Source organism: Tympanuchus pallidicinctus, unplaced genomic scaffold (genome assembly GCF_026119805.1).
Source record: "Tympanuchus pallidicinctus isolate F22 unplaced genomic scaffold, pur_lepc_1.0 scaffold3, whole genome shotgun sequence".
Classification (NCBI taxonomy): Eukaryota; Metazoa; Chordata; class Aves; order Galliformes; family Phasianidae; genus Tympanuchus; species Tympanuchus pallidicinctus.
In genome coordinates, this window is record NW_026294747.1 from 59,717,630 (window position 1) to 59,744,546 (window position 26,917).

The 26,917-nt window shown below is 54.3% G+C and overlaps 2 protein-coding genes across 8 annotated transcripts in view; both read left to right on the forward strand.

The window, feature by feature from the left end:
- The first annotated feature begins 1,561 nt into the window (after nt 1-1,561).
- On the forward strand, nt 1,562-17,081 carry ELP6 (elongator acetyltransferase complex subunit 6). 2 transcript variants are annotated; one of them, XM_052695119.1, is made up of 7 exons: nt 1,563-1,685; nt 5,062-5,140; nt 6,536-6,606; nt 12,130-12,257; nt 13,720-13,912; nt 15,948-16,094; nt 16,656-17,081. In XM_052695119.1, exons 1-7 carry the CDS (start codon nt 1,632-1,634, stop codon nt 16,779-16,781), a joined length of 798 nt encoding a protein of 265 aa, XP_052551079.1. In that variant the 5' UTR covers nt 1,563-1,631; the 3' UTR covers nt 16,782-17,081. The 2 variants fall into 2 exon arrangements, with proteins under 2 accessions (XP_052551078.1, XP_052551079.1); XM_052695118.1 differs by lacking the exon at nt 16,656-17,081 and having other exon boundaries at nt 1,562-1,685; nt 13,720-16,059.
- A 1,826-nt stretch (nt 17,082-18,907) lies between these two features.
- Nucleotides 18,908-26,917, forward strand: part of SCAP (SREBF chaperone) — a 52,008-nt gene continuing 43,998 nt past the window's right edge. For 3 of the 6 annotated variants that reach the window (XM_052695030.1, XM_052695029.1, XM_052695027.1), the window contains exons 1-2: nt 18,908-19,158; nt 21,361-21,463. The gene's annotated coding sequence lies outside the window, so the exon portion shown is untranslated. The remainder of the gene's footprint in view (nt 19,159-21,360; nt 21,464-26,917) is intronic. The other 3 variants (XM_052695031.1, XM_052695032.1, XM_052695033.1) reach the window with 3 other exon arrangements.

The window sequence follows — 26,917 nt, forward strand, 5'->3', positions numbered from 1 at the left end:
ACACCTCCCTCAGCCTGCAGTCCTCACTTACAGCACAATAAAGTTACAAAAGCAAAGGCAAGGGAATAACATGGAAAAGTGCTGAAAAAAAAATGCAAATTCAGGCAAAAAATAGCTCCACACAGTTCAGATGTTCATGCTTGCTGGCTGTAAATTAGCTGTTACCACTCAGCAAAGCAGGGAGCTGCCACTGCTCTGTCTTTGAGAGCCAAATGACAGCTCAGCAGCGCCTGGATGTGATGGTAAGCTGGCCAGAAACATTAAGAAAATCAGAGAGCCTTCCCCAAAAAGGCAGCGTGCCACAGAACACCATGGGTGGTGACCACGAGGGTGCTGGTCCACGGCACAGGGTGCTGCTCCATGGTGTGGGGGGCTGCTCCATTACAGGGTGCTGCTCCACGTTGTGGGGTGCTGCTCTGTGATCTGGGGTGCTGCTCTACAGCACAGGCTGCTGCTCCATGGTGTGGGATGTTGGTCCATGGCACAGGGAGATGCTCCACGGTGCAGTATGTTGGTCCATGGCATGGAGTGCTGCTTTATGCTGTGGGGTGCTGCTCTTCTGCACAGGGTGCTGCTCCATGACATGGGATGCTGGTCCACAGCACAGGGTGCTGCCCTATGACACAAGGCGCTGCCCCATGGTGTGAGGCACTGGTCCATGGCACGGGGTGCTGCTCCACGGTGTGGGCTGCTATGTTGCGAGGTGCTGCTCTACGGCACAGGGTGCTGGTCCACTACATGAGATGTTGGTCCATGGCACAGGGAGATGCTCCATGGTGCAGTGTGTTGGTCCATGGCACAGAGTGCTGCTCCATGGTGCGGGCTGCTGCTATGTTGCGAGGTGCTGCTCTATGGCACAGGGTGCTGCTCCATGACATGGGATGCTGGTCCATGGCACGGGATGCTGCTCTGTGACACAAGGCGCTGCCTCATGACGCGAGGCACTGCTCCATGACACAGCTCCATGTTGCTCCATGGTGAAGAGCCCAGCCGGAGGACCCAGCGCTGAGCCCCAGGAGTGTTGCTGAGACACAGGACCACAGAATGGTTGGACAGAAAGCACCTCCAAGACCACCCGGTTTCAATCCCTGCTGCAACAAGGCTGACAGCCCCGAACCCGGGCGCAGCTCAGCTCTGTGAGCAGCCGCAGCCCGCGGGCAAAGGGCGTCCGGGCTGCGGCGGGGACAGCGCTGCCAGCAGGGGGAGGTGGGGATCGCAGAATAAGCGAATGTTCGGGTTGGAACAGAGCGAAGGGCCCTTCCTACAGCAGGGACGTGCTCGTGTCCCTGCCCCTCAGCGGGTCCCCTCAGCCTTCCGCTGTCTCCTCAGCGTGTCCCCTCAGTGTGTCCCTCTGTCCTAAGGGCAGCCCTCAGGATGCCCCTCAAGGGATTCTCTCAGTCCCTCGGTGCGTCCCCTCAGTGTAAGCCTTCACTTTGCCCCTCTGTCCTCAGTGTGTCCCTCAGTGCAGCCCCTCAGTCCCTCACAGCGCCTCTCAGCGCGCCCCCTCCGCGCGCCCACCAGGACAACATGGCGGAGGTGTGGGGGGGCTGGCAGCCAGAAGGCGGCCCCGCCCGGCGCATGCGCGGCTCTGGTTGCTCCCCCCACTCACTACGCGCGCACACACAGCCGCCATGCTGCAGGAGCTGAACGAGCTGCTGGACGCCGCCCCGCAGCGCCCGGACACGGTGAGGGCGGGAGGCGGGAAGGCGGCGGGGGCGCGGGGAGGCGGAAAGGGGGCGGTAGGCGGTAGGCGGTGGGCTGTGGGCTGTGGGCTGTGGGCTGTGGGCTGTGGGGCGGGAAGGCGGGAAGGCGGGAAGGCGGGAAGGCGGCGGCGCGGGGCACGCCGGGAGCTGTAGTACAGGCGGGCTGCGGCCGTGGCGCCATGAGGAGGGAACGGCCCTTCACAGAGCTCGCTGGGATCTGTGGGGCGGACGGAGCAAAAGGAGGGGATGTAAAAGTGTTGCCCCTTCGGGGAGAACTCTTAGAGCTGGATGGGAGCTGTGAGGGCCATCTAGTCCAGCTCCCCTGCCGTGCACAGGGACAGCACAGCTCCATCAGGTTGCCCAAGGCCTGATCCAGCCTTGGAAGTCTGCAGGGTTGGAGCATCCACCGCATCTCTGGGCAGAAGAAGTTTCTGTTCCTTTAGGAGGCTGCATGGAAGTGTTTTGTCCCTGCAGTTTTGGTGCTGAGCTGTGGTTGCTGAACTCTGTGTGGAGCTGTGGTACGTTTGGGTCAAACGATAAGAAAACCTTCACGTGTTACAGAGAATGGGATGTATTTCCTGATACGTGCTATGTTAGGCAATAAAATTGTGTATTTGGAGTGGCCATTTGTTTTGTACAGCTGCAGAACCCATGGAGTTCCCCACAGCTGCCGTGGGGTGTTTGGGGTCTGTCACCCCACACCCTGAAGGAGTGAAGACTTTGAGGAGAGAACATGTGAGATCCCTGGGTTTAGAGTCCCACAGTCATTAAGTTTGGAAGAGACCTCTAAGATCATCATGTCCAGCTGTCAGCTCACCTCCACCGTGCCCACTGCCCACGTCTCCCAGTGCCACATCCCCACAGTTCTTGAACACCTCTGGGGAAGGTGATCTCCCACCCCTGGGCAGCTGTGCCAGCACTCAAATGCTCTTTGGAGAAGAAACTGTTCCCAGTATCCAGCCTGATCGTGCCCTGGTGCAGCCTGAGGCCATTATGTCTTGCTTGTTCAGCCCAGAGCAAATGAGGCTGAGATGAGGCCTCATGGTGCCCTACAGCCCCTCATGGCTCTACAGATCCTCACAGGGAGCAAAGGGGCAGCTTTGCTCTCTATGACAGCAACAGGGCCCAAGGAAACAGCATGGAGCTGTCAGAGAGGGTTGGGAAGTGGGGGATGAGGGGGTATGAGGGAAAGGCTGTGCCCCACAGGATAGTGGGCATGGAGCAGCTCCCCAGGGCAGCAGGCACAGCCCTGAGCTGCTGGAGCTCATGGAGCACTGGGACACCGCTCACAGATATAGGGTTTAATTGTTAGATAATGCTGTGTGACGCCAGCAGATGGACTCAATGAGCGCAGGTGCAGGACGGGAATTCAGCAGAGCAGAAGGAGGTTATGCCTCAAAATCCTGAGTTTTGATGTGGCAGCGTGGGCAGAACCTGGAAGCAGTGCTGAACCGAAGACTCAGATTTGTGTTGGCTCTTTCCTCCTTCCATCAGCTGAGGACATGGAATTCCATCCACCCACTTGGACGTCCTGCCACTCTTGGGCTACGAATGCAGGCCAGAAATCCTTCTTAAAAAGCATCAGCCCTTTGCAGGTTTCCTTTTCCCTTCTCTGCCATATCGTTTCTGCATGTCTGTGGTTAAGCCTGTGCCATTTCACGTTGGGTGTTAGGAAGAATTTCTCCTCCAAAAGAATGCTCGGGCACTGGCACGGTGCCTGGGGAGGTGGTGGAATCACCATCCCTGGAGGTGGTCAGGGACCGTGGAGATGTGGCACTTGGGGGCATGGTCAGCGGGCATGGTGGAGCTGGCAGTTGGACACAGCGATCTGAAAGGCCTTTTCCAAACGTGATGATTCTACAGTTCTGTGATTTTTCAAAGAACTGACCGCAGGGCTGGGAGGTGGAAGAAGCTGCTGCGTTTGTGGGTGTACTGACATGTCACCAACAAATGCTGTCACTCCTGCCGCTGCCCTGCCAGTCGATGCTGGCAGTTTCTAACACGTAGCTGCAGCTTCTGCTCTGTAGCCTGCAGGTGGACAGAGTGTGAAAGCGGAGTGCTGGGCACACAGAAGGAGAAGGCGCTGCAGGAGTCTTTCCCTTGAGGTGCTACAGACATGCTGAGCAGTCTTCCTGGGCTCAGGAAGGGTGTGTGGACTGGGTGGAAGGCAGGCAGGACTCCGGTATTTCCAGGAGTGCAAAGCCAGCAGCGCAGGAGGTGCACGGTTCAGACATTGCTATCGCTCGCTAGCTGGGTGTGAAAACATCAGAAATGGAGAGTTTTGAGTACTGAGCAGCTGCAGTGCGACAGCAAAGTGAGAATCATTGAGACTGAAGGTCAGTGACTGGAAGTTCTGAAGGAGGTAAATCACATGTGCGCTCCATGACAGCATCCCACCGAGTCCCGCACAGCGTGCGGCAGCAAAGCGCGCAGCCTTCCAAGCAGGCAGGTTTCACTTCACTGTGAGCGAGGAGGGGAAGAGGGGCTGCATTCAGACTCACAGCGTGCAGAAGGAGAGTCCCAGGGGATGAGAGGAGCTCGTGGAGGGGCTGAACGCAGAAATGAGGATCTTGTGCTGTTCCTGAGACCGCTCTAAGCTTACAATACTGACATCCCTGTGAGCCTCTCACTGGGTGGTGCCTCCACTCTGCTTTGGGTGGAAAAGTGCTCTCTGGCTGGGGCAGAGCAGCATCTCTGTACCCTAAACTTCATTTTGCATTCCCTGCAGACGGACTGAATGTTTATCATTCTGTTAGCAGCATTTTACAACACGTTATGCATGGGGGTGTTAACTGATAGATGCCTTACAAATCACCTATGGGCAGATTGCTTGTTGCTGCAAAGAGCTTTTTTTTTCTTGTAATAAACTGAAAAAAAAAAAAAAAAGCAATGATAAGTTTAGTGATTAAAAGCAACCCATTTATGTTTTGTACTGATTAGAGGAAAATCTCTACTGAAATTTTAATGGAAACAAATGCCTTGATGAGTCTAGTACTGATAACAAGTGTGCACTGATGAAGTGAATTCATTTCCTGCCTGATCAGAACAAGGTAGTGTACTTTGTGCAGGGTTCTGCTCCTGTAAACACATTGAGATGCTGAGGCTTCCTGCTCTGAACGTGGCATGTCTCAGTGAGCCTGATGGTGGCTGAGGTGCTGCCTGTGCCCTTCCTCCTCTGGTGCCATAGAACTATGGAATATCCAGAGTTGGAAGAGACCCCTAGGTATCATCGAGTCCAACTTCTGTACCTGCAGAACCTCCCCTGGCTGCAGGCATCGTCTCCCAAGGCACAGAGCCAGGAGCTGTTCATACCCTCATCTTAACCCACTTTGAAGTTAATTTGCTGCTTCTTTTCCAGGGTAAATTCACACTGCTGCGAGACAGCAGAACGGATGGCAGCTTCTTGGTGCACCACTTCCTCTCCTTCTACCTCAGAGGTGGGTGAGCAGCAGGACTCTGCAAGGCAGGGGTTTGTCCTCACCTGCTCCTTGGAAGTTCCTTCTCCACGAAGTGTTTCTGCAAGAGCTGATTCTGCGGGGAGCAGGGCATCCTCCCATCAGTGCAGGGCTTCTGGCTCCCAGTCCTGACTTGTTCCTAGGCCTTGCTCTCGAGCCCTTCGTCTCTGTGCAGTGATGTCATTGCGCAGTGAAGGCCGTAAATCACCTGGGCATCTGAGGGAGAGCTGCCATGTGTGGGTCCTTTGTTACTGAACATTTCGCAACATTTTGTTACTGTCAGGAACAACCGGCAGATAGATAAGATAGCAGTGAGTAAACAAACAAACAGAGTTGCTGGCAAGCTGCCTCATTGCTTTGCTGCTGACCTCCCAGCCCCAAATAACCTATCGGCCTCTGTGGAGCGGCCACCCGACTCGCAGACTCCAGTTCTCTGCTGGTAAACCTGTTCAGAGTGAAATTTCACTCGGGGTGCTGTCTGTGCTCCCCCACAGCTGCCACCTCCTCAGCTGCAGCTTCATCATTTCTAAGGGTTGGTTTCCTTGATTTGCTGAACAGAGAAGCACTGCAGGAAGGCATGGGCTGAGCAGGGAGTGAGCAGCGGGAGCCGGTCGGGGGGCAGTGCTCCTTTACAGCCTGCCATGCCAAACCAGCACCATCCTGCCCTTGACCCAGTGCCCAGCTGGTGCTCAAAACATTTGGGAAGGCCCAGCTGGCACCGCAGACCTTGCTGCTCGTAATCTAAGGCCACAGACCTTGCCACTTGTGATCTGTGTCCTGCACTCTGGCAGGGAGAAGCAGCCGCGCCGCTTTGGGTCTGAACCAAAGCACAAGGCCAGGTTGTCACGCGCTGGGGTTTTCCAAAATCATGTTCTAGTGAGATATCTTTGTGAAAATTGCTGGTTCTGTGTGTGTTTGCAGATAAGGTCACTTGCCCTGAGAGAGCCAAAACAGGGACTCTTGGCAGGCCTGTGATTTCAGTAATTCGTGTCATGGTCGGCCGTTGGCCTCCTTGCAGTTGTACCAACAAACAATGCAGGGAGATCCCTGGGCAGAACGGAATGGGACAGAAAAGAGGCTTTCTAATTTTACTTTGTCATCTCTTTCTTGTTCTTCTGTTTATTTTTAACCTGGCTACAGCTTTCACTAAATTGGAAAGCTCAAAGAAAAGCGAGAATGGAAAACCCATAGAAAGGTAAGAATGGAAAGCCATTCTGTTCCATTCCAAGCTATGAGCAAGTGAGAGGCTGCCTACACCTTCCTCCCTTCAAGGCCTTTGCAGGCAGATTTATGGCCTGGCTGCTGTGATTTATGTGCCGCAATAATGGCAGTTTACAAGTGAAGTAATAACAATGTGTCTTTTGTCTTCTTCCCCAGCTGGCTGTAAGGTTTGCTTCCTGGCCCTGGTCCAGTCCTTCAGTCACTATAACATTGTAGCACAGAAGCTGGTAAGTGTCCTGGCACAGGTTGGTAACTGCGGGCCCTGTGGACGCAGTTTCAGTGGTGCTCTGGGGAGGAAAGCCCTCTGGTATCTATGTCCAGGTACATTCAGAAGGATGCCTGTGTGCTGCTTCTGGCCTCTGGGCAAAGACATGGATCTGAGCCATCTGAGAAGCCACAAGCACCAATTTCCTTCCCATGGCGAATCAGGGAAGGATTACATGTACCACAGAATGAGGACACTAAGAACCAAGGCCATTCCCAGTGTCAGAGCACCCCTCTCACCTGTGGGTTGAAATGCATCTCTCAGCTTTTGTGGAGTGTTCTCTTACAGCCATGGAATGCTCTGGGTGCAAAATCCAGGTGACCTCCCAGAGCTGAAGGGATTGCACTGACTCTGCTCTGCTCTGCTAGGGGCCTCAGCAGTGCTTCAGCTTACAGAGAAGGTACTGAGGAGCCAGGTGCAGTGATGGTCCGTTCCCCACTCTAATGCTAGACAGCTGGTTTTATTTTTAATACTCAGTTTTCACCTTCTGTTAGGAGGAGATAAATGGCCTGAGGGCTCAGACTTAAGTTAACTAAGATGGACTGAGCAAAAAGCATTTTGATGTGAAGCTTTAACTCTCGGTCAGGTACTGAGCGTGCATTTCCCCTGCAGAGCATTTCCCAGAGGAGGAAGTGTGGGTTGGAGATTCGGCTGTTCAGTATGGGAACCTTGGCTGCACTAAAAGCAGAATCATATTTGCTGGTGTGTTCCTGAAGATGGTGAAATTTCCCATTACGCAGCTCCAGGGTGTGCTTTTAATAGGTGGTGGTGTCATCTCTCTGGTGGGAGAGTCTGAGAAGTGGGAGAACAGAAGGATTAGCTGGAGCCCATGTGCAATGCAAATCAAAGTGCTTTGCTGTCTGATGCTTCCAACACAAAGATTACTCTTGTGAAGGAGTGATAAGAAGAACAATGCAGTTTGCTGGGGGAGTTGAGGGAAGGGATTACATTTGCCTACAGCAGTGAGCTGACCCTGTCCTGTTGGTTTCAGGTCTCTGAATCACTCTTCTTGTAACTTTGCAGGTCTGTGTGTGCGATTGGTGTGAATTCTTTAAAGCAGTCAGTGGTTCTACTGTCACTTATTTGTATCTGCATTTCTGTAAGAGCTTTGCTTTAGCCCTTTTCCCAGATGATCACGGCAGGCTCTGTTACTCTGTTTTAGCAGAGTGGTTTCACTCAGGCCTGTGTACGACTGGAGACTTGATGATGGGAGCTGCCTCTCTTTACAGTCTGGCTGTGCTGCTGTAGCTGCCTGCTGGAGGCAGCTGGGATGTCACTGCTGCAGCAAGCCCTGGTCTCAGGCACTGCTGTGAGCAGAGCCGTGCTGCTGCTAGGTGCTGCGTGCTGCAAACACCCAGCTGGTCCCTGCCTAGCGCCTCTTCCTCACTGGGAAGCTGTGGACCTGGCTCACTGCGTTGGCCGGATGAGCTGCAGGGGGACAGATCTGTTGGAAAAGGCTGCTGAGCTGCAGCATTGGCTGCACGGGTTCAATCTCCCATAGCATTCCTTTCTAGCAGAAGGTTATGTGCTAATGAAGGGCTGCAGTCAAACGAGCTGGCAATGCCCAAAGCCGGGATGTGAGCTGTGAGCACTGGGCTGTGGGAGATGTCCCTGCTCATGGCAAGGACTGAGGCTTGGTGGGCTTTAAGGTGCTTTGCAACCCAAACCAGTCTGTGGTTCTAGGATTGACTCTTTTCTATCACAGTGCCTACAGATTTCAGTGCAAGCTGAACCTGGCTGTCGTTGCCAGGCTGGAAAGCGTGCTCTGACCTCCCCAGAGAGTGTGCTGCTGAAGTATGATGCAGGCTTTACAGTGCTACCTTGCAGTCCTTGTAGCACTTGGTGGTGTTGCTGCTTCCCAGCAGTGCTGCCAGGTCTCATCAGACCCTCACAGCTTAGTTAAATGCAATTTCCCTGGGATTTTGTGCCTGTGCTGCCTCACAGTGCTGCCCTCACACTTCCTTTTTTTTCAAATTCCACCCTTCGTTTGAGGATCCACACGTAATTGAAGGGACAGTTAACGTTAACGTTGTTTGTCGTGACCTTCTAGAGAACTGCAGCAGGACTGATGGCACGAGGGCAGCCTACCAGCTGGTGTTCCCACTCTCACTTGTACAAGCTTTGATATGTTTTGAAGGAAAAACAGATTTATTTCCATGTGGCCTCCCTCTTGCCTGCTCCCCATTCCCAGCACTGAGGTTGCAGACCCAAGGACGTCGCCTGCTCGCCCCTGCTGTCCCCTGAGGGTACACATGCTGGAGAGGAGACCTTGGATGAGTGCCTGATCACAGACTGTCGCACTTTGTACCGCCGTGCCATTCGCCGTTGGAGCTGATGGAGCTTAATGGAGCTGCCTCACGTGTTCCATCATTCCTTCTCTCCTGCGGATATTTTGCTTTCCATTATGAAGTGGCCGACAGCAAGCAGCAGGTTTGGTTTGGAGGAACGTCGCGGCTGCAGGCTGCTGGGACCCTGCAGGTGCTGCCTGCCCAGAAGCGTTGCAGGCTCTGCAGCTGTGCCTTGTCGGGAAGCTGTTGGTTCCAATCTCCCCAGACTGTGATCTCGGAGGCATTTCTGGGCTGGATCGATGAGTGACAGATTGCCAGAGACAATGTCTGTGCGTGGTGATGGAGCGCGGTGCTGTGAGATAATGAGGGCTTTCAGGGTTGGTAACGCACGCTGCTCGGCACTGTGGCCCTGCAGCAAGGACGTTTTAGTGCCTCTGATCCTGCTGGCACTCAAGCAGATGCCATTGGCTATTTTGGGTTCATTTTCCATCACCTTTGAGCTGTCCTGGCTCTTTCCTCTGTTGTCCAGGCGGGCCCTGCTGTCCTAGAGCTGAGCTGCCAAGTGTTTCAAGGAGGAGATGATGGTTCCTTGCTGCTCTGCTAGGGAAACAGCTGAACTGGGAGGCTGGAACTAAATGCTCTTTTGAAGTCCCTTCCGACCTGAGCCATTCTGTTTGAAGTACACAGTTTGCATGTGCACAGAGCAAAGCAAAACTCCATTTCTGAGTGACCAACATGAAGAGTGACTTCAGGTGCTGCTTTGGCAAAGCACTTAACGATGAGCCTGAATCCTGTGAGCTCCAGACGTCCAACAGGGGATCAGTGAGCCTGTTCCTGCAGCCGCCCTGCAGCACAGCCCTGCTTGTGGCATGTCAGGTATTTGCCAGCTGATCCACATTCCTGCTGCATAAAGCCCTTGTGTTCTTGGTGAGGAATTGTTCCGTGGTGTGGGCTTATTATTACCTAGGAGGCTAGTGCTAGCTCTGCACTCCTGCCCTACTTCCCATCAGGGTTTTAGTGGGTAATTATCACCTGCAGAAGCTGAATTCCTGTGCCTGAAGCCCACGTGCCCTGACGGATTCTCCCCTGAGAGCTTCAGCAAAGAGAAGAAATGTGATGTAAATCTGTCATTCCTATCATCAGCAGCAAACATGTGGCCACTGATAAGCCTTGCAGGGCTGGGGGTTAATCTCCTGGAAGGGGCCTCTTCCTTATCTACTCAGACCTTCTCTCTCTTGGGGTGCTTGTGTGGAAATGCCACGCTCCCAAGGCAGCCTCGTGTAGGTATGTGGCACTGATTAGATGTCTGGGCTGTAGCTTTCCAATCTACTAAGAATTGAAAAAAAAGGAGGAGGAGGAGGTGAAATGCTGGCTCTTATGGGTTGATGTCAGAGTAACAGGAGGGTCTGGCAGGTGGGATATGGGGTGGGAATCGGGAGGCAGAAGTGGACATGTGGCTTTGTGCATCTCCTTTGTGTGTGAGCAAAGAGCTCGTGGGTGTCACTTGGAAAACCTCTGTAAAGCAAAGGGAGGAGTTGGGCTGGCACCAACTCTGCCCACCTGCAGGGATCCTTGTCCCAGTGATCCACTCTCTCAGGATCCTTGTTTCTGGTTAGAATCATGGAGTCATTTGAGTTGGAAAGGCCACCTAGTCTGGCTCCCCTGCAGTGCACAGCTCCATTGGGTGCTCAGCCTGCTTCCCAGCCTCTGTCTCCCTAGTTTTGCCTCTTGAGCAACCCTGCGCTGAGCTAAAGCTTCCTGAACTCTTAGTTAACCACGTCTCGCCATTTTGGCCAACTACCTGCTGCCTTGCACAACAGCCCCATTTCCAGAGGCTTTGTGCTAACGCTCCCCAGCTCCATTTGAAGAGATTGCAGTCCGTTGTGAAATGTGGGAAGCAGCCCACGCTGCTCAGCCAAGCAAACTCATGCTTCTTCCCACAGGGAAACTGGCGGTTTGACCACGGTGAGCTGTGTGATGGATCTTGATGGTTACACAAAGTACTACATTTTCTCCAGAAAACCAAACTGGTGCAGTTACCAGTAAGCTAAGGAACAACAGCATCACCCAAAGTTGCCCTTGATTAAAAAAAAAAAAGAAAAAAGGATGAGGAGCTGTTTTGTGAACTGTGTCTCCAGCTGGGATCTCCATTCAGGATCTTCTGTATGAATCTGCTCCACCTCTGCCAGGGCTTTCTTCCTTGGTCCTGGAGGTGCTGGAGCTGGATGTGCCCCGTGCTTGGCTCTCAAGGTAGAGCAGGAGATTGGCACAGGATGCCCAGGTGGAGCTGCTGTCTCTGGAGTGCTCGAGAGCCATGGAGATGTGGCATGTGATGACAGGGTCAGTGGGCATGGTGGGGATGGGCTGGGGTTGAACTCGGTGACCTCAGAGGTCTTTTCCAACCTGTGTGATTGTATGATTCTGGGAGGTCTTGGCCCCAGGTGGATGCTGAGGCTGCTTTCCCTGGGAGCTGTGCTGTGTGGGTGTCAGTGCCTGGCCTTGGCTTCTTCCGGACCGCACCTTGCTCGTGTGCGTGGGCTGTGCTGAGGAGCTGCCAGTGCCAGGCTGTCAGTGTTGCCACATCAGTGATGTGAAGATAATAAAAACCATTAGCTTTCACCTGCCAAGAAAGGAAGATGAAGAAATTGCTCCCTGCTAATACCCCATGCCTATATTCTCCCTGACTCTGAGTAAGAATTATTTTCTCATGCTGGGCAGCAATGATGCTGCTGTCTTCCCAGGAGTGATTCCAGTTCATTTGAGCACCCCAAACCCCACTGCTTGTTTATCATAGAATCACAGCATGGCCTGGGTTGCAAAGCAGCACGATGCTCATCCAGCTCCAACCCTGCTGTGTGCAGGTCACCAACCAGCAGCCCAGGCTGCCCAGAGCCACATCCAGCCTGGCCTTGAATGCCTGCAGGGATGGGGCATCCACAGCCTCCTTGGGCAACCTGTTCCAGTGCCTCACCACCCTCTGGCTCAAAAACTTCCTTCTAATATCTGACCTAAACCTCCCCCGTCTCAGTTTTTCCTCCTCCTTTTACAGCCACTGTGCAGGATTCATTCAGGCAGTGACTTTATTAGCACATTTTGATGGGACTTGATATAAAAATAGTCTGTTGATCTGCTTGGTTCTGTCTGTACCCTTCCTCCAAAGCAGTTTGCTCTGCAACATAATGTTTTCCTCTCTCTAGGGGATCAGTCTAACTGCTGCCAAGGAACAGGGGCAGCTTGTCTTTTTGGAAGGCCTCAAGTCCTGCCTTGACCTCGTGTTTGGGGAGGAGGAGCGGTCAGGACAGCCCAGTCCTCTTCAGTTTATAAGGTAAACCCATCCAGCTGGAGGAGGCAGAGGTGGTTCTGCTGGGGCTGAGCATGCTGAGCATTTCACCTCCGGGTTCTCACGTCTCCTGCCCCTCCACCCAACATGGAGAGCAGCATGAACTGAGGTCAGGCCCCTTTTCAGCTTCCCTGCAGGGCCCAAGGGCTCAGCAGGTGTGCACTGCGCTTGGTAAAGGAAATACCCAAACCGTGCATGTTGTGCTTGTCCTTCCCTGCCCCTCTCTGCTGCTTGGGGAGGGGTTCTGTCCTCTTCAGCATTTTGGAGCAATTTCTCGCCCCATCCTCATGGCTTAGTGTGCTACAGGGCTACACAAAATTTATTCCAGCTCTCAGCAGGCTTGTTTCAAATAAAACTCCATCCAAGCTGTTAGAGCACAGTGCTGATCTGGCCGTGTTGGTTTCCTTTTTGTGCCCACTGCACTTTTCCATGCTCCTGACGACTTGATAAAAGTGTACCAAACCCTGCATGGAGGAGAGGAGTCGCTCCCTCCTGTGACGGAGGAACAGCAGCACACACACAGAGCAAGAGCAGCAAACCTGGTGCCATGTCAGGCACGGGGATTCCCTGCTATGGGATGGTGGGCATGTGGAAAGTGCTGTGGGGCAGCAAAATGCACTGAGAGCACCTGAAAGGTAACCACCTCGAGGGGAGCATGCTAGAGGAGAGGCTCAGGGCAGGCAGTGAAACCTTGTAAGGCCCTGAGCTGTGGGATCCCATAACTTTTGGGATGTGGCTCGTGGGTGTTGCTGCAGCATGGCATATCCCTTGAGCAAGGTATGAGGATTTCCCTATGCACACGCAAGCGAGGAGCATTGACTGCAGGTAACCTCTGGATCTGGGAGATCGAGGTTAGGTGTTAGGAGAGGTTCTTTAACCAGAGGGTGGTGAGGCCCTGGCACAGGGTGGGTGCCCCGTCCCTGGCAGCACTCAAGGCAGGACTGGATGGGGCCCTGGGCGGCCTGATCTGGTTGGGGACAAGCAGGCAGGGTTTGGAAACAGATGGTCTGTCAGGTCCCTTCCAGCCCAACCAGTCTGTGATTCTGTGACCTGAGGGATGTCATGGCAGTAGGGGTGCTGCAGGCTTGCCTTCGTTGGGTCAGTGATGCTGAGTGGGACATCAGCAGGACAAGGGGAAATGGTTTGAAGTTGAGGGAGGGCAGCTGGAGGTTGGATGTCAGGGGAAGTTGTGTGCTGTGAGAGCGGGGAGGGGCTGGAACAGCTGCCCAGAGAGGCTGTGATGCCCCATCCATCCCTGGAGGTGTTGGAGGCCAGGTTGGATGGGGCCCTGGGCAGCCTGGGCTGCTGTGCAATGGGGAGGTTGGTGGCCCTGCATTGGTGGGGGGTTGGAGCTTCGTGATCCTTGAAGTCCCTCCCAACCCAACCGTTCTGTGATGCTGTGATCTGGGTGATGGCAGCCCCTCGAGATCTCCTCTTTCCCTTCCAGTGGGAGCGTTTCCAACCTCAAGGACCTGTTTCACTTTGTCCAGAAGTCCCTGACGCCTGCTGACAGCGACTGCTGGAAGGGCCGGGTGCTGCTGGTGGATGACCTCAGCGTGCTGCTCAGCCTGGGTGCTGCGCCAGTGGACGTGCTGGACTTCATCCACTACTGCAGAATGGTCGTGTGCTCTCAGCTCAAGGTACTGCTCCCTCCGCACACAGAAGCAAAGCCTGGCTTTCTCTGTGTTCCCCTGTGCACAGTAGAAGTGCAGAAGGCTTTGTCTCTGCGGGAAGTTCAGACCTTCTCTCCATGGCCCTTCCTGGGGAGTTGCATGAGTCCCTGGGGTACCTTTGCAACTGGTTTCCAGGAGGTGCTGTGCAGAGCAGGGCTTTGGGGTGGAACGCGCTGCTTTTTTCAAGCTGTGACACTTCAGAGATGTCTGCTCACAGCCGTGTTTGTGTGCATGCAGGAGGAAACATTTCTAAGGTGACAAGGGGCTGACGAGCTGGGGATGCAGCTGAAGGTCTGCTCGGCTCCTGGGGTGGAGGGAACGTGGCTCTCTGCTTCCAGCAGTTTTGCACCAGCTGCTTTCTGAGGGCATGTGACCATGTGGCAATTCTACAACAATCTCCCTGGCGATGCGCTCGTCCTGGAAGCATCACAGCCAAAAATCATTAATCACATCCATCCTTTGCTGTTTACACTGCAGCATCCACCACCTCAGCCACTTCTCTCTTTGCTTGAGTGAGAAATAAAGTAGACGATGTCAGGTTTTGTTACCCTGCACTTCACGTGTTGCTGGGGTGTTTGAGCTGTAAATGCTGACAGGGGATGTTCTGCTTGCTGGGAATACTTACCATCAAAGCAGCTGGAAAAAAGAAAAAAAAAAGGTAAATTTTGCTAACACGTTTCTATTTCTGTCCAAGATGTTCTGAAGCTTTAAAGTACATTTTACTTGTTTGAGAATTGGATGTTATTTTAAGTCCACAGTGAGCTGCCTGTGCTGAGGCAGAGGCTCCTGGGATATGGTTAATGGTGGTGGTGTTGCACTGGGGAGCTCTTCAGGAGCTGAGAAGGTTTGGAAGCACAGCTCTGGCTGCAGCCGCTCAGCTGTGTCTTTATTTAGCTGTTCTGAATTCATCCAGAGAGCTGCTGTTTGCACGGCCTGACAGACAGGTTTAGCTAGATAGCTGCCTTGTAACAAAGGCTGCATGTATTTTTAGTCTAGATAGGTCTGCAGATACTGCAGATGTGTGTGTTTGTGTGTATACAGATCTGTACGCATACACACACCAAGCTATTTCAGAGATGTGTGTATGCCTTCAAGAAGGCCCGGTGCAAGGTGCTGCCCTCGGGTCAGGGCAGTCCCAGCTATAAGTATGGATGGGAGAAGAACTCAGAGCAGCTCTGTAGAGAAGGACTTGGGGGTTCTGGTGGTACAAAGCTCGACACGAGGCAGCAGTGTGCACTCACAGCCCAGAGTACCAACAGTATCCTGGGCTGCATCAGCAGAGGGGTGGCAGTGGGCAGGGAGGGGATTGGCCCCCTCTGCTCTGCCCTCGTGGGACCCCATCTGCGTGCAGAGCTGGGACCCCAACCCAGAAAGATGCAGAGCTGTTGGAGAGGGTCCAAAGGAGGCCATGAAGATGCTCAGAGAAGGAGCATCTCCCCTACTATAAGAACAGGCTGGGGGCATTCAGCATGGGGAAGAGCAGGCTTGAGGGAAGACCTCACTGCGGCCTTCCAGTGCTTAAAGGGAGCTTATGAACAGAAGAGAGAGAGACTTTCTACATGGGCAGATAGGGATAAGAAAGGGGAAATGGCTTTAAACTAAAAGAAGGGAGATTTAGATTAGATGTTAGGGGTAAACTACTCAGGGGGCAGTGAGGCCCTGGTACTGCTGCCTAGGGAAATGTGGGTGTCCTGGAGGTGCCTGAGGCCTTGGCTGGGCTCTGAGCAGCCTGGGATGGGAATGGCAGCCCACTGCAGAGCTGGAAAAGGATGGGCTTTAAGATCCCTTCTAACCAAAGTCGTTCTGTGATTGTGTGATACATGCCTCATGTTGATTTTCCCAGTGGGTTTTGGTTGAGCACCGGCTGGCATGCTGGCAGATGTCTGAGTGGCTTTACTGGCAGGGCACTTGGACACGAGCTCCTGTTGCTCCCTGCCTGGCCTCACCTGGAGTGAGTTGGAGCCAACAAGAGGCTCAGCACTGCCAGCTGTTGTCGTTGCAGGGGAACATTGTGGTGCTGGTTCATGGCAGCGAGGATTCAGAGGATGAGGAGAACAAGCTGGTGGTGACCTCCCTATGTCATCACAGCAACCTGATCCTGTGGGTGGAGGGGCTGGCAACTGGCTTCTGCAAGGATGTTCATGGGGAGGTAAGTGCTTGGGGGTGGCACGTGGCAATGTCATGCAGAATTGACAGTGTGGGGACGTGCTCTGTCTGCCCTGCAGGATGCTCCAGGATTAGCCTGGTCTACAGCATGGCTGAGGACCAACACGGCCTTGCTGCAGTCACTGGGACCTGCTAGGACACCCAGGCTCCTGCAGGATTTGTCTGGGGATGTTTTGGTGACATCCTGCACGCTTCCCATTCCTGGAGGATGGGTGAGGTTTGTGCAGCATCACAGTGCAGGCTGTGTCCTCCACCGAGGTGGTGGCACAGGAATAACATCTGGTTCTTGGGAAGCTTCCCCAAAGCACCACGTGCACGGATCCTGGCCGTAGCTGTGGTCGTTTCTCCTGGGCTGGGGCCGCAGCAGTGCTGCTGGCTGCTGCTGGCTTCTCGTTAGGGGCAGCCACGAGGGTGAGCTGCCTGCAGCACTGCGTGATGTTTTTGTAACAGTGGTTTTGTAATGGTAGCATGGAGGGGCAGGGGGTGAGGATGCTGTGACTGTGGCATCCCAAGGGATGACATTCCTGGTCCTTTCCGTTTGCAGATTAAAATAATTAAGAGACTGTCCTTGGAGTCAACAGAGAAGGACGTCATCCAGATCTACCAATACAAGATCCAGGACAAGAATGTCTCCTTTTTTGCTAGAGGGCTGTCAGCTGCTGTCCTGTGATGCAGTGACACCACACAGAGCTGCGAGAGCACTGCAGCACGAGGAGAACCGGTGCTGATGGGTTGGAACCTATAGATTGGTACCTACAGATGGGACACGCTGCAAAACCAGCCTGCTTGCTTCCTCAGCGCCTTCCAGGAGCTGTGCAGCAATGTGGCCTAGGAGGGAAGCTTCAGAGCATCTCGAACTGCATGCAGACAAGGGCATCAGCTTGTCGACAGCTTGTTGATCCCTTTGTCATCCCAGCCAGGCCACCAAGAACCAACTGGGCTGGATGTGCCTGGCAGCAGGTCCGCACAGGCAGGGCATGCCTCACCTTTTCCGGTTGTGCTTGGCTGCTCCACCCTGCATTTAAAGAGATGACACAGAGAGGGAGGAGGCAGGGAGGGCTTGGGAACGTGTTGCAATTCTTACCTTTCTTCCAGCTCTGGCATGGGAGAGATTTGCTCAACTCCCAGTTGACGCAGAGTTAAACAATACGCGGCTCTGTATATAGCTGCTCTCCTTGCTGATGTAAGACTTGGCGGCCGCCTCGTTGGGGTTCCTTGCTGTTTGTTACTTTCCCCCTTTAATATAAAACCCCTGTGCCTATGTGTGTCTCTTCAGTGACTTCTCCAGCTTGTCCTTGTGCAGGCAGCGTTTGCACATCAGCCTGCATCTATCAGTGCATCCAGATCACAACCACTGATGCTTGATGACCTACCAGTTCGTGTCATGAAGTGTTATTAGGGGCTCGTGGCCGCTCATTTTAATTAGATAAAGGATACAGGCAGTATGTGGCCGTTACTGTTCTGCAGCAGGTTCTTAGGAACATCCCCGTGATGGTGGTGATGGGGAAATAGATGTGTTGGGCTGTAGGATGAACCCTGGGCTCTGTTCTGGAGGCTCCTTTGGCGGCAAGGCTTGGCTGGTGTATGACTGTCTGCTGCAGCACCAACCAAAGGCACGGCCTGAAGTGCCTGCAGTGATGTCTGATTGAAGCAGTGCCCGTGTGACGAGCTTCCCCTTAGAAACCCAGACATCCCTGCTCTAGGGCTCTGTTTCCCTCCTTTCTCTCTTCTGAAATGGTGATACAGTCGGCACACCTCACTGCTGGTGGCTTTTGCTGGCGTGCCACGGAGGTGTGCAGCAAAGCAAGGAGCTGCTGGAGGCTGCACGGAGCTGGCTCAGGGCAGCACAGCCCTGGGACGGGTGCCCTGTGAGTGTCGCAGAGCCGTGCCGTGCGTCCCCAGGCTCTGGGCTGTTGTCACAGCAGTGCTGTGCCCAAAGGAGCAAAGCCTTTCCGAACCAGCTTTACCCTCAGAGCTGTTTCCTAGCAGCAGCTGCAGCCTGCTATTTCAGCATGCCTCACTTCTGCCACGCAGCAGAAGCGATTGCAGTGATTGCTGACAGCCATGGTGGCTCCTGGTTTGCAGCAAGGTCTGAACCCGGTGTTTCCCAGGTCCCCCACCTGCCCTTGGCATGTGGAAGCTGGAGGCCGATCTCGTAGCTGTGCTGAGCCACAAAACTTGGCGCATCCACGGCTGAAGCGAGACCTTGCTGCAGAGCTGACGCTGTGGGAAAGCCAAGAGTAGGGATGCAACCGAGGGCAGAACACCGCGGCCTTGTGCAGGGACAGCCAACATCTGCGTGCTCAGGGTCACTGCTGCGAGCGGCTCTTTGTTTGTCAGCCAGGGCCGTGTTTAAGCAGCGCGGTTGATGAACCAGGCGGGGTCCCTCTGGCCTTGGCCGGGCAGCGGCGGTTCCAGCGGGACCCGGGATGCCTGGGCAGCAGCACAGCCAAGCCCAAACATCATCGTGCTGCCCTACCCGTGCCTGATCTGTCTCCAAACCATGGAGCTGCTGCGGGGCCCTTCCCGGTCCCCCTCCCCATCCGTTCTTCCCTTCCCCCCGGAGCTGCCCGCAGTCCCGCGCACTCCGTTCCGCAGCCCCGCTCCACGTGCTCCTGCCGCGCCGCTTCTACGCTCTCACGTGGCTTCCGGCAGCCCCGCCCATAGGGGGCGTGTCCAGGCGGAAGGGGGCGGGGCCAACCGAGGCAGAACCGCGCGGCGCGCTGAAGGAGGCGTGGCCACAGGGGTCGCGCATGCGCGATCGAGCCGGGAAACGGCGCCGAGGGGGCGGGCGGAGCGCGGCGGAAAGCGCGAGGGGAGGATTGGGGGGGAAGTAAAGGGACGGAACGGCCGGGACGGGGAAGGAAAACCGCGGGTACGGCGCCGGTAAGGAAGGGAGGAAAGAAAGAAAGAAAGAAAGAAAGAAAGGAAGGAAGGAAGGAAGGAAGGAAAGAAAGAAAGAAAGAAAGAAAGAAAGAAAGGCGTTCTGCGTGTTCCCGCTGAGAAGCGGCCGGCCGGACCCGCGGCGGAGCAGCGGAGGCCGTGAGGTGCGGAGCGGAGCGGAGGCGCCGCCGCTCCCGGAGCGCCCCGTTACCGCGTGCGGCCCCGCGGCCCCGCCCCGACCCCGATCGCTTTTATCCCCTCGGAGCGATTTTTCTCCTCTATTCTCGGGGATCGCAGGGGTTGAGGGCCGCCGCGGTCGGGGCGGGCCCGGGGGTGCGGCCGAGGGGCGATAAATGGCGGCCGAGGGGAGGGGGCGGGCGGGGGGAGAACAAAGGTCCGTGCGGGGCTGCAGCGCATCGTGCGGTGCCGCTCGCTGCTCGGCTCTGCGCTCCGCTGCCCTGCGTGAGGCGCGCGCTGCCCCGCGGCCCCGCTGAGCTCCGATGCGGCGTGGCGGAGCTCCGTGCGGCAGAGCGCTGCGGAGCGCGGGTGTCCCAGCTCCGTGTGTTTAATGGCAGGTGTTCGTAGGGGCTGCGGGAAGAACGTCCTGAGAGAAGGGCTTGGGGGTCCTGGTGGAACAGAAGCTGGATATGAGGCAGCAGTGTGCGATGGCAGCCCGGAAGGCCAGCTGTGTTCTGGGCTGCAGTGAAAAAGGGGCTGCCAGCAGGGACAGGGAGGTGATCGTCCCCCTCTATCGGCTCTTGTAAGACCGCATCTGCAGCGCTGCGTCCAGGCCTGGGGCCCCCAGCACAAGAAAGGCACAGAGCTCTTGGAGCAGGTCCAGAGGAGGCACTGAGGTGCTCATAGGGCTGGAGCAGCTCTGCTTGAGGAAAGGTTGAGGGAACTGGGCTTGTTGAGCTTGGAGAAGTGAAGGCTGGGGGGAGACCTCATGGTGGCCTTCAGTGCTTGAAGAGAGCAGATAAACAGGAGGGGAATGGCTGTGTGTGAGGGAGGGTGGTGATGGGACAAGGGGAATGGTTTTAAAGTGAGACAGGGGAGGTTTGGGTTGGATATGAGGAGGAAGTTTTTGAGCCAGAGGGTGGTGAGGCACTGGCACAGGTTGCCCAAGGAGGCTGTGGATGCCCCATCCCTGCAGGCATTCAAGGCCAGGCTGGATGTGGCTCTGGGCAGCCTGGGCTGCTGGTTGGTGACCTGCACACAGCAGGGGTTGGAGCTGGATGAGCATCGTGCTCCTTTGCAACCCAGGCTGTTCTGTGATTCCTGAGGTTGGGCTGAAGCTGAGCGATCTGCATCCGCACACAAGTGTTGGTGTGTTGGTCCTACAGCCAGGACAGAGCTGTGGCCTTAACACCAAAATAACCCTCAGCTCTTTTCTCAGAGCCTCCCTGTGGAAAGTGAAGCTTCCTTTCAGCTGTGCCATGAGCTCTTTGCTGCTGTAACTGCCATAGGTTTCACGTACAGCTGTGATACGCCCTGGGTTACCTATGCAAGGCAGAGGCCAGGCTGCCACCAGGACAGCTCTGTGCCCACTGACAGTGGTGCTGTGCTGGCTGTCTCTCCAGATGAGAATCAAGCATACAAATGGCACAAAAGAGCAGAGGATCCATAGTGATTTTTCTTTTTTTCCTCTCAGGAGCATTAAAGTAGTGTTTGAAGTGCCAGAGTCTGAGTGATGAGTGAAAGGTGACAAGTGTTCTCTGCGGAGAGCTGTGCTTACTTGCTGTTGGTTTATCCAGTGGATTGCCAGGCATGTCAGTTCTTCAAGTTCTTGTAACTGTGCTTAGAGAATTCACCTTAATCTTATTTCATAAGTAAAGGTATCGAACAGTGCAACAGGTACAGATTGATGAGCAGAAGTACTCACCTGTCTACAGTGCAGCTTAATGGAGTGGAGGGGGGGTGACATAGAATCATAGACTGGCCTGGGTTGCAAAGGAGCACGATGCTCATCCAGCTCCAACCCCTGCTGTGTGCAGGTCACCAACCAGCAGCCCAGGCTGCCCAGAGCCACATCCAGCCTGGCCTGGAATGCCTTCAGGGATGAGGCATCCACAGCCTCCTTGGGCAACACCTTGGGGGTCAGCCCTTCCCACCTGCTGTTACACTGGGGCTGCTGTGCTCTTTCCTCTTGCTGCCCTGTCCTGGCATGGTGCATTGAAATGAGGGTTTTAAGGAACACGAGGAAGTTCTGCAGCACAGCCCTCGGCTGCCCAGTCGGTGAGATGTTATTTCTCAGCCCAAATTCCAAAAAGGAGCGGAGGGTCAGAGCATGGGGGTGATGTCCTCAGGGTGTGCTTTGTGTCCTCAGGGTGTGCTTTGTGTCCTCAGGGTGTGCTTTGTGTCCTCAGGTGACCACACAGCGCTGACGTTTCGGGATGGCCGCTGCGTTTTCTGCACAACTGGATTCCCTTGGGAAGAGCATGGAATTCTGAGGCTCCTGCCCATTGAACAGTGAGTTACAGCTGGTGGGAGAGAGCAGTGATGAATGAGGAGAGGATCCAGGCTGGATGTGGCTCTGGGCAGCCTGGTCTGGTGGTTGGCGACCCTGCACACAGCAAGGGGTTGGAATTACGTGATCATTGTGGTCCTTTGCAACCCAGGCCATTCTATGCTTCTGTGAGAGGAGGAGAGTTGCGTTTTTCTGGTAAAAGCTGCATTAATCTTGTATGGAGCATTGTGATAAAGATAGGTGGGGATAATGGCCGGGCTGTTCTCAGAAGACAATGCTGGAGTCAGACTTTGTTATCTAACAGCGTTGTTTCGCTGCTGGGGAGAAAGAGCTTAATGGTTTGCCAGCCCTGTCTGTTAGTGGTGCATTATTAGAAAGGAAAATATTTAGTTGTGCGTGATGCTGGAGATAACAGAAAGCTCCCTTTGTCCTATGCTGACAGCCCTGCTCGCTTGTTCAGCCTTGCCAAACGTTTCTTCGGTAATCTAGAACCTGTTGAAAATCAATCCCATGCAAATGAGTCACCTTACAGCTGCCTGGATTCCCCTGTGCCTCCTCAGCGCTGCAGATGTTAAGGAGCTCTCTTGTCTTTCTGTAACGAAAGTGGTTCTGATTAATGCATTTTGTGGCTTTTTTTTCTGGAGGGAACAATGCAGGGAAATGCATACGGAGTTCTTCATTTCTGCTTCCCGTTTCGCAGGGTATGTGGTCACAGCGGTGTCAGTGGCTCTCATTTCTGTCACTTGGCATCCTGCCTGTGAATAGCTGCTAATTAGCAGGCAGCGCTTCCAGCCCTCCAGGGTTCAGAGTGAGAATGCCACTGAAGCTGTGGGAGTTGGAGGGCGGCTCTGCGTGGAGCAGGATGGGCAGCACCCCACAGAGCCGTGTGGGAGCGCTCCGCTCTCCTCCTCCGGCTCCAGGAGCTCCTTGCATGCTTTCCCTGGCAGCCGTGGGAGGCAGGAGCCAAACTCCCACCTGAAATGGGAACTGAAATGGAGTTTGGAGACGTGGTGGTGCTTGGTGTGGGCAGTGGAGAGCTGTGAGGGGAAGGTGCCTAAGGGAGCTCTTCAGCCTTCCTCGCAGCCAGCTGTGCTCTCTGGATGGCGAAGTGTTTCTTATGCCCACGTAGGTGAGCCATCACCACGTTCTCCTGCTGGCTGTTCTGTGGATTTTACCCTTTATCAGGGAAGTGTTTTTCTGAATGAATCGCTTCAGACCCCTCACGCTTCTGCTTTCCTCATTCTTTGTACCTCCTCGAGCTTTCCCTCTGAAGCAGAAGAGCTTTCGAGGGGAAAGACTTACAGATTTCCTGGTAGCAATGGATCGATGCAAACGACTGCTTAAAACTGCTAATCCTCTGCCCAAACTTGTACCTGCAGGTCGTCGTGGGTGCGTGCAGAGAGTCTGCTGAGTGTGCACACTGCAGGAGGCTGCAGCTGAGCTTTGCCTGGCAGGGCTCTCAATCCATCCCCATCCTCTGTGCCTGCAGGCAAAGCGCTGGCCTTGGAGAGAGCAGTGCTGCAGTGGGCTGTGCGTTCTGGTGGATGTGCTGCTCGTTCTGTGCACCTTCTGAAAATGCTGTTCAACTCCCACGTTTCCTCCAGCAGCTCTGTGAGGTGTGGGACGTTAAGCATTCACTGTGGCACAATGTCTTGCAGTATGTGCTGTGGAAGGGCCGTTTAGCTGTGCAGAGCAGTTCTGGGTGGGAAGCAGAAGAACATACAGTTCTTCTTCACTTTGTTTTAAATCACAGAATGGCTTGGGTTGCAGAGGACCACAACACTCATCTATTTCCAACCCCCTGCTATATGCAGGGTCATCAGCAACCAGACCAGGCTGTCCAGAGCCACGTCCAGGGCCCACATCCAAGTAGAGGTCATTAATTCCAATTTCTGTCTTGATTCCTCTGACCCAGGAGATGCATCCTGAGCAGTGGATGGATTCCCAGCCTTAGGGAAGGGATCTTTGTTTGATGATGCCAGTGAGTAACAGCAGCTGCAGAACGTTGCAGAGAAGTGGATGACTGTTGGATGGGTGCATTGGCAGCAAACAGCTGCTGTCAGTATTTCTCAGTTCCATGAACAGTGTCCTGAAGGTGCTGGCTGAGGGTGGGTGGTGATGGGACAAGGGGGAATGGTTTGAAACTGAGCCAGGGGAGGTTTGGGTTGGATATGAGGAGGAAGTTTTTGAGCCAGAGGGTGGTGAGGCACTGGCACAGGTTGCCCAAGGAGGCTGTGGATGCCCCATCCCTGCAGGCATTCAAGGCCAGGCTGGATGTGGCTCTGGGCAGCCTGGGCTGCTGGTTGGCGACCTGCACACAGCAGGGGTTGGAGCTGGATGAGCATCGTGCTCCTTTGCAACCCAGGCCATTCTGTGATTCTGTTACTGGGAAACTTCTCACACGATGCTGGGGATGGGTTTTGACAAAGCTTGGTCACTTGGACATCCAGCACTACCCTGTGGATTTCATGTTGCAAGCAAAAAGCCTGGGCAAAGTGCTGATCTTGCAGAGAGGTTTAGAAAATGGCATTCGTAGGAACAGCCGTCATGGCAGGAGCACAGATGTGGTGTGGGCCTGTGGAGGCTCAGGGGTGCCTGTGCTCCTGGGGTGCTGTCTGAAGGCTGGGAGTGACTGCTGTGCAAGGATGATGGCTTCCTGAGGAGGAAACAGAAAGGGAGGCACAGCCACTTCACATTGCAGCAGGGGAGCTATAGGGCCACGGGTGAGGGACAACAACACTTGGAGCTGTGTTGTTTCAGTAGGAATGGCTGATCTCTGCACTTCAGAAATCTCAGAGTAACAGGTTTGATGCCCTGTCAGTGCATTCCTATAGGATATATCCTGAAAAAGATGGAAGGTTGTCTGTTGGTTCCTGTCTGCATCCTGCAATCGGTGCTGCTCCATCTGGGGTCAGAAGATGGTGGAAGGCTCTGCTGGGCAGGAGCACTTGGCTGAGGTGAAGTGGGTTGGGACCCTGACATGTAATGGTGGAGCACTGCTGTGTAATGGCAGTGGGTGTTGCATCAGTCCTTGATATTTACAGGTGAAACCAATTCCCTGTCCACTTGAAAAGCAGCCACATCAGTAACAAAAAGCAGCAGATGATTCTAAAAGCAGCCTTGTGAGGTGCATGGCACAGGAATGGCTGTGGGTCAGGCTCACAGGTCTGCTTGGCTTCTTTCATAGGATCTGAGTCACAGCAAGGTTGGGTTGGAAGGGACCTCAAGGATCACGAGGCTCCAACCCCCCACCAATGCAGGGCCACCAACCTCCCCATTTTCCTTAAATGCTGGGTAGGTGTTTTTTTTTTAACCCATAGGATGTAGTTGATGTCCTGGGGTAAAGATTTCACAGCTGAGCCGTGTGTTCATTCCCAGCTGATGCTGTGTAGTTCTGTTAGATGCCACGTAGTCCTTGTGCTGGGGGAGCAGCCCTTCTCCTCAGTGTCCTCTGCTGCTCTCTGCGAGGTCTGTTGTATCCATTGGCTGATAACATCTTTCCCACATCGAAAAGCTTTCCCATGTTGTTTGTGTTTGGTTTTAAGGAAGCTGCTCTGTATCTTTGATCTCCTGTTCAACTCTTCTGCACCTTTTTCCAGTTCTGCTGTGCTTCCTCTTTGAGAGGAGGAGGAGGAGGAGGAGGACTGGACAGCAGGACCCCAGGATCTGATCTATCAGTGGCAGCAGGTAGTTTAGAATCATAATCATGGAATGGCCTGGGTTGCAAAGGCCCACAGTGCTCATCCAGCTCCAACCTCCTGCTGTGTGCAGGTCACCAACCAGCAGCCCAGGCTGCCCAGAGCCACATCCAGCCTGGATGCAGCATGAGCCTTCCTTTGCACACCCATGTCAGTGTTACACCTGTTTTTCAGGTAACTTGTATGTTGAACAACACTGTTCCCTGTGGGACTGATTAGTTCCCTCTGTTAAAAGAATCAGACTCTCGTTGTGATCCTTCAGCCTCTCTTAAATCCATTTCTGTCCATATGCAGCTTACTGACCTCCAGTCTATGTTTTTTTTCCCTTTGCTGTTCTGCAAAGCGGTGGGTTTTTATTTGGGGCTCATATTCCTGGAAAGACATAACTTCAGTTGTCCATTGAGATTTTCATGTGAATGCAGACTCACTGCCCAAGCCTGCTGCTCTGTGCTTAGCTTGCTGGGAGCTCTAAATACAGAGATAATTCCAGTAATGCTTTGATCTGATCCTGTTGGGTTGGTGCCACGTGGGAAGGAAGTCTGACCTCGTGCCATCTGAACAGATGAGAGCCCTCATTTTGTTCTTTATTCTGGTTCCTGTTGAGCTCTGTAAGGAATCACACTGCAGTGTAGCTGTGCGTGCCCTGCCTGCGCTGGGTTGGTGGGGTGCTGCAGAGCTGTGCAGCAGAGCTGGTGCTGGGAGAAGCTTTAGTTGGCTGAGCTATAGCAAACTGCTGCTGATCCAACTGATGGAGAGATTCAGGCATAAATATGTTGGGCAGTAGTTCTGAATGCTTCACGTTCCCTGCTCAAGTGGATGAACTGAATTGCCACTGCATTCGGTGCAGTCTTAGATAGAGTGTGGTCAGGTAGGTTGGAAAAAGTCTTTTGGGAAAGGCTTTCTGGCTCTCATTTGTTGGAGTTCTGCATGTTCCTTGTCTTTCCCAAATCTCCTGGCAGTTCTTAGTTAGCTTGTTATAACTGTGGCTTCTGTATCATTGAATTGCTGAATTCCTGACTACAGCAAAACCATGAAAAGCCAATCCCTGCAGTCTGATGAACCAAGCCAGGACTACACAAAGATGGCAGCAGCAGGGACAGGGAGGTGATTGTCCCTCTCTGCTCTGCTCTTGTGGGGCCCCTCCTGCAGTGCTGTGTCCAGGGCTGGGGACCCCAAGACAAGAAAGACAGGGAGCTGTTGGAGAGGGTCCAGAGGAGCCACAAAGATGCTCAGAGGCTGCAGCACCTCCCTACAAAGACAGGCTGAGGGAGCTGGGCTTGTTCAGCATGGAGGAGAGAAGCTGCGGGGTGACCTCAGTGCAGCCTGCAGTGCCTGAAGGGAGCCTGCAGCCAGGAGGGGAGTCAGCTCTGTGCAAGGGGAGATGGCAGCAGGACGAGGGAAATGGTTTGGAGCTGAGGGAGGGCAGCTGGAGGTTGGATGTCAGGGGAAGTTGTGTGCTGTGAGAGCGGGGAGGGGCTGGAACAGCTGCCCAGAGAGGCTGTGATGCCCCGTCCATCCCTGGAGGTGTTGGAGGCCAGGTTGGATGGGGCCCTGGGCAGCCTGGGCTGCTGTGCAATGGGGAGGTTGGTGGCCCTGCATTGGTGGGGGGTTGGAGCTTCGTGAGCCTTGAGGTCCCTTCCAACCCAAGGCATTCTGTGATTCTGCACTTCAAAAGAAGCTGTTTCCTCCTGTGCAGTGAACAGTGGGGACCAGGGCATTGGTGGCGACCATTAGTTTGGGCAAGAGCTCTGATGCTGG

Excerpts from the sequence above, each read along its gene's own strand:
- ELP6 (XM_052695118.1), top strand. The coding sequence starts at position 1,632 with ATGCTGCAGGAGCTGAACGAGCTGCTGGACGCCGCCCCGCAGCGCCCG. Across the intron at positions 1,686-5,061 it reads CCCCGCAGCGCCCGGACACG|GGTAAATTCACACTGCTGCG; the intron begins GTGAGGGCGGGA and ends CTTCTTTTCCAG. Across the intron at positions 12,258-13,719 it reads AGTCCTCTTCAGTTTATAAG|TGGGAGCGTTTCCAACCTCA; the intron begins GTAAACCCATCC and ends TTTCCCTTCCAG.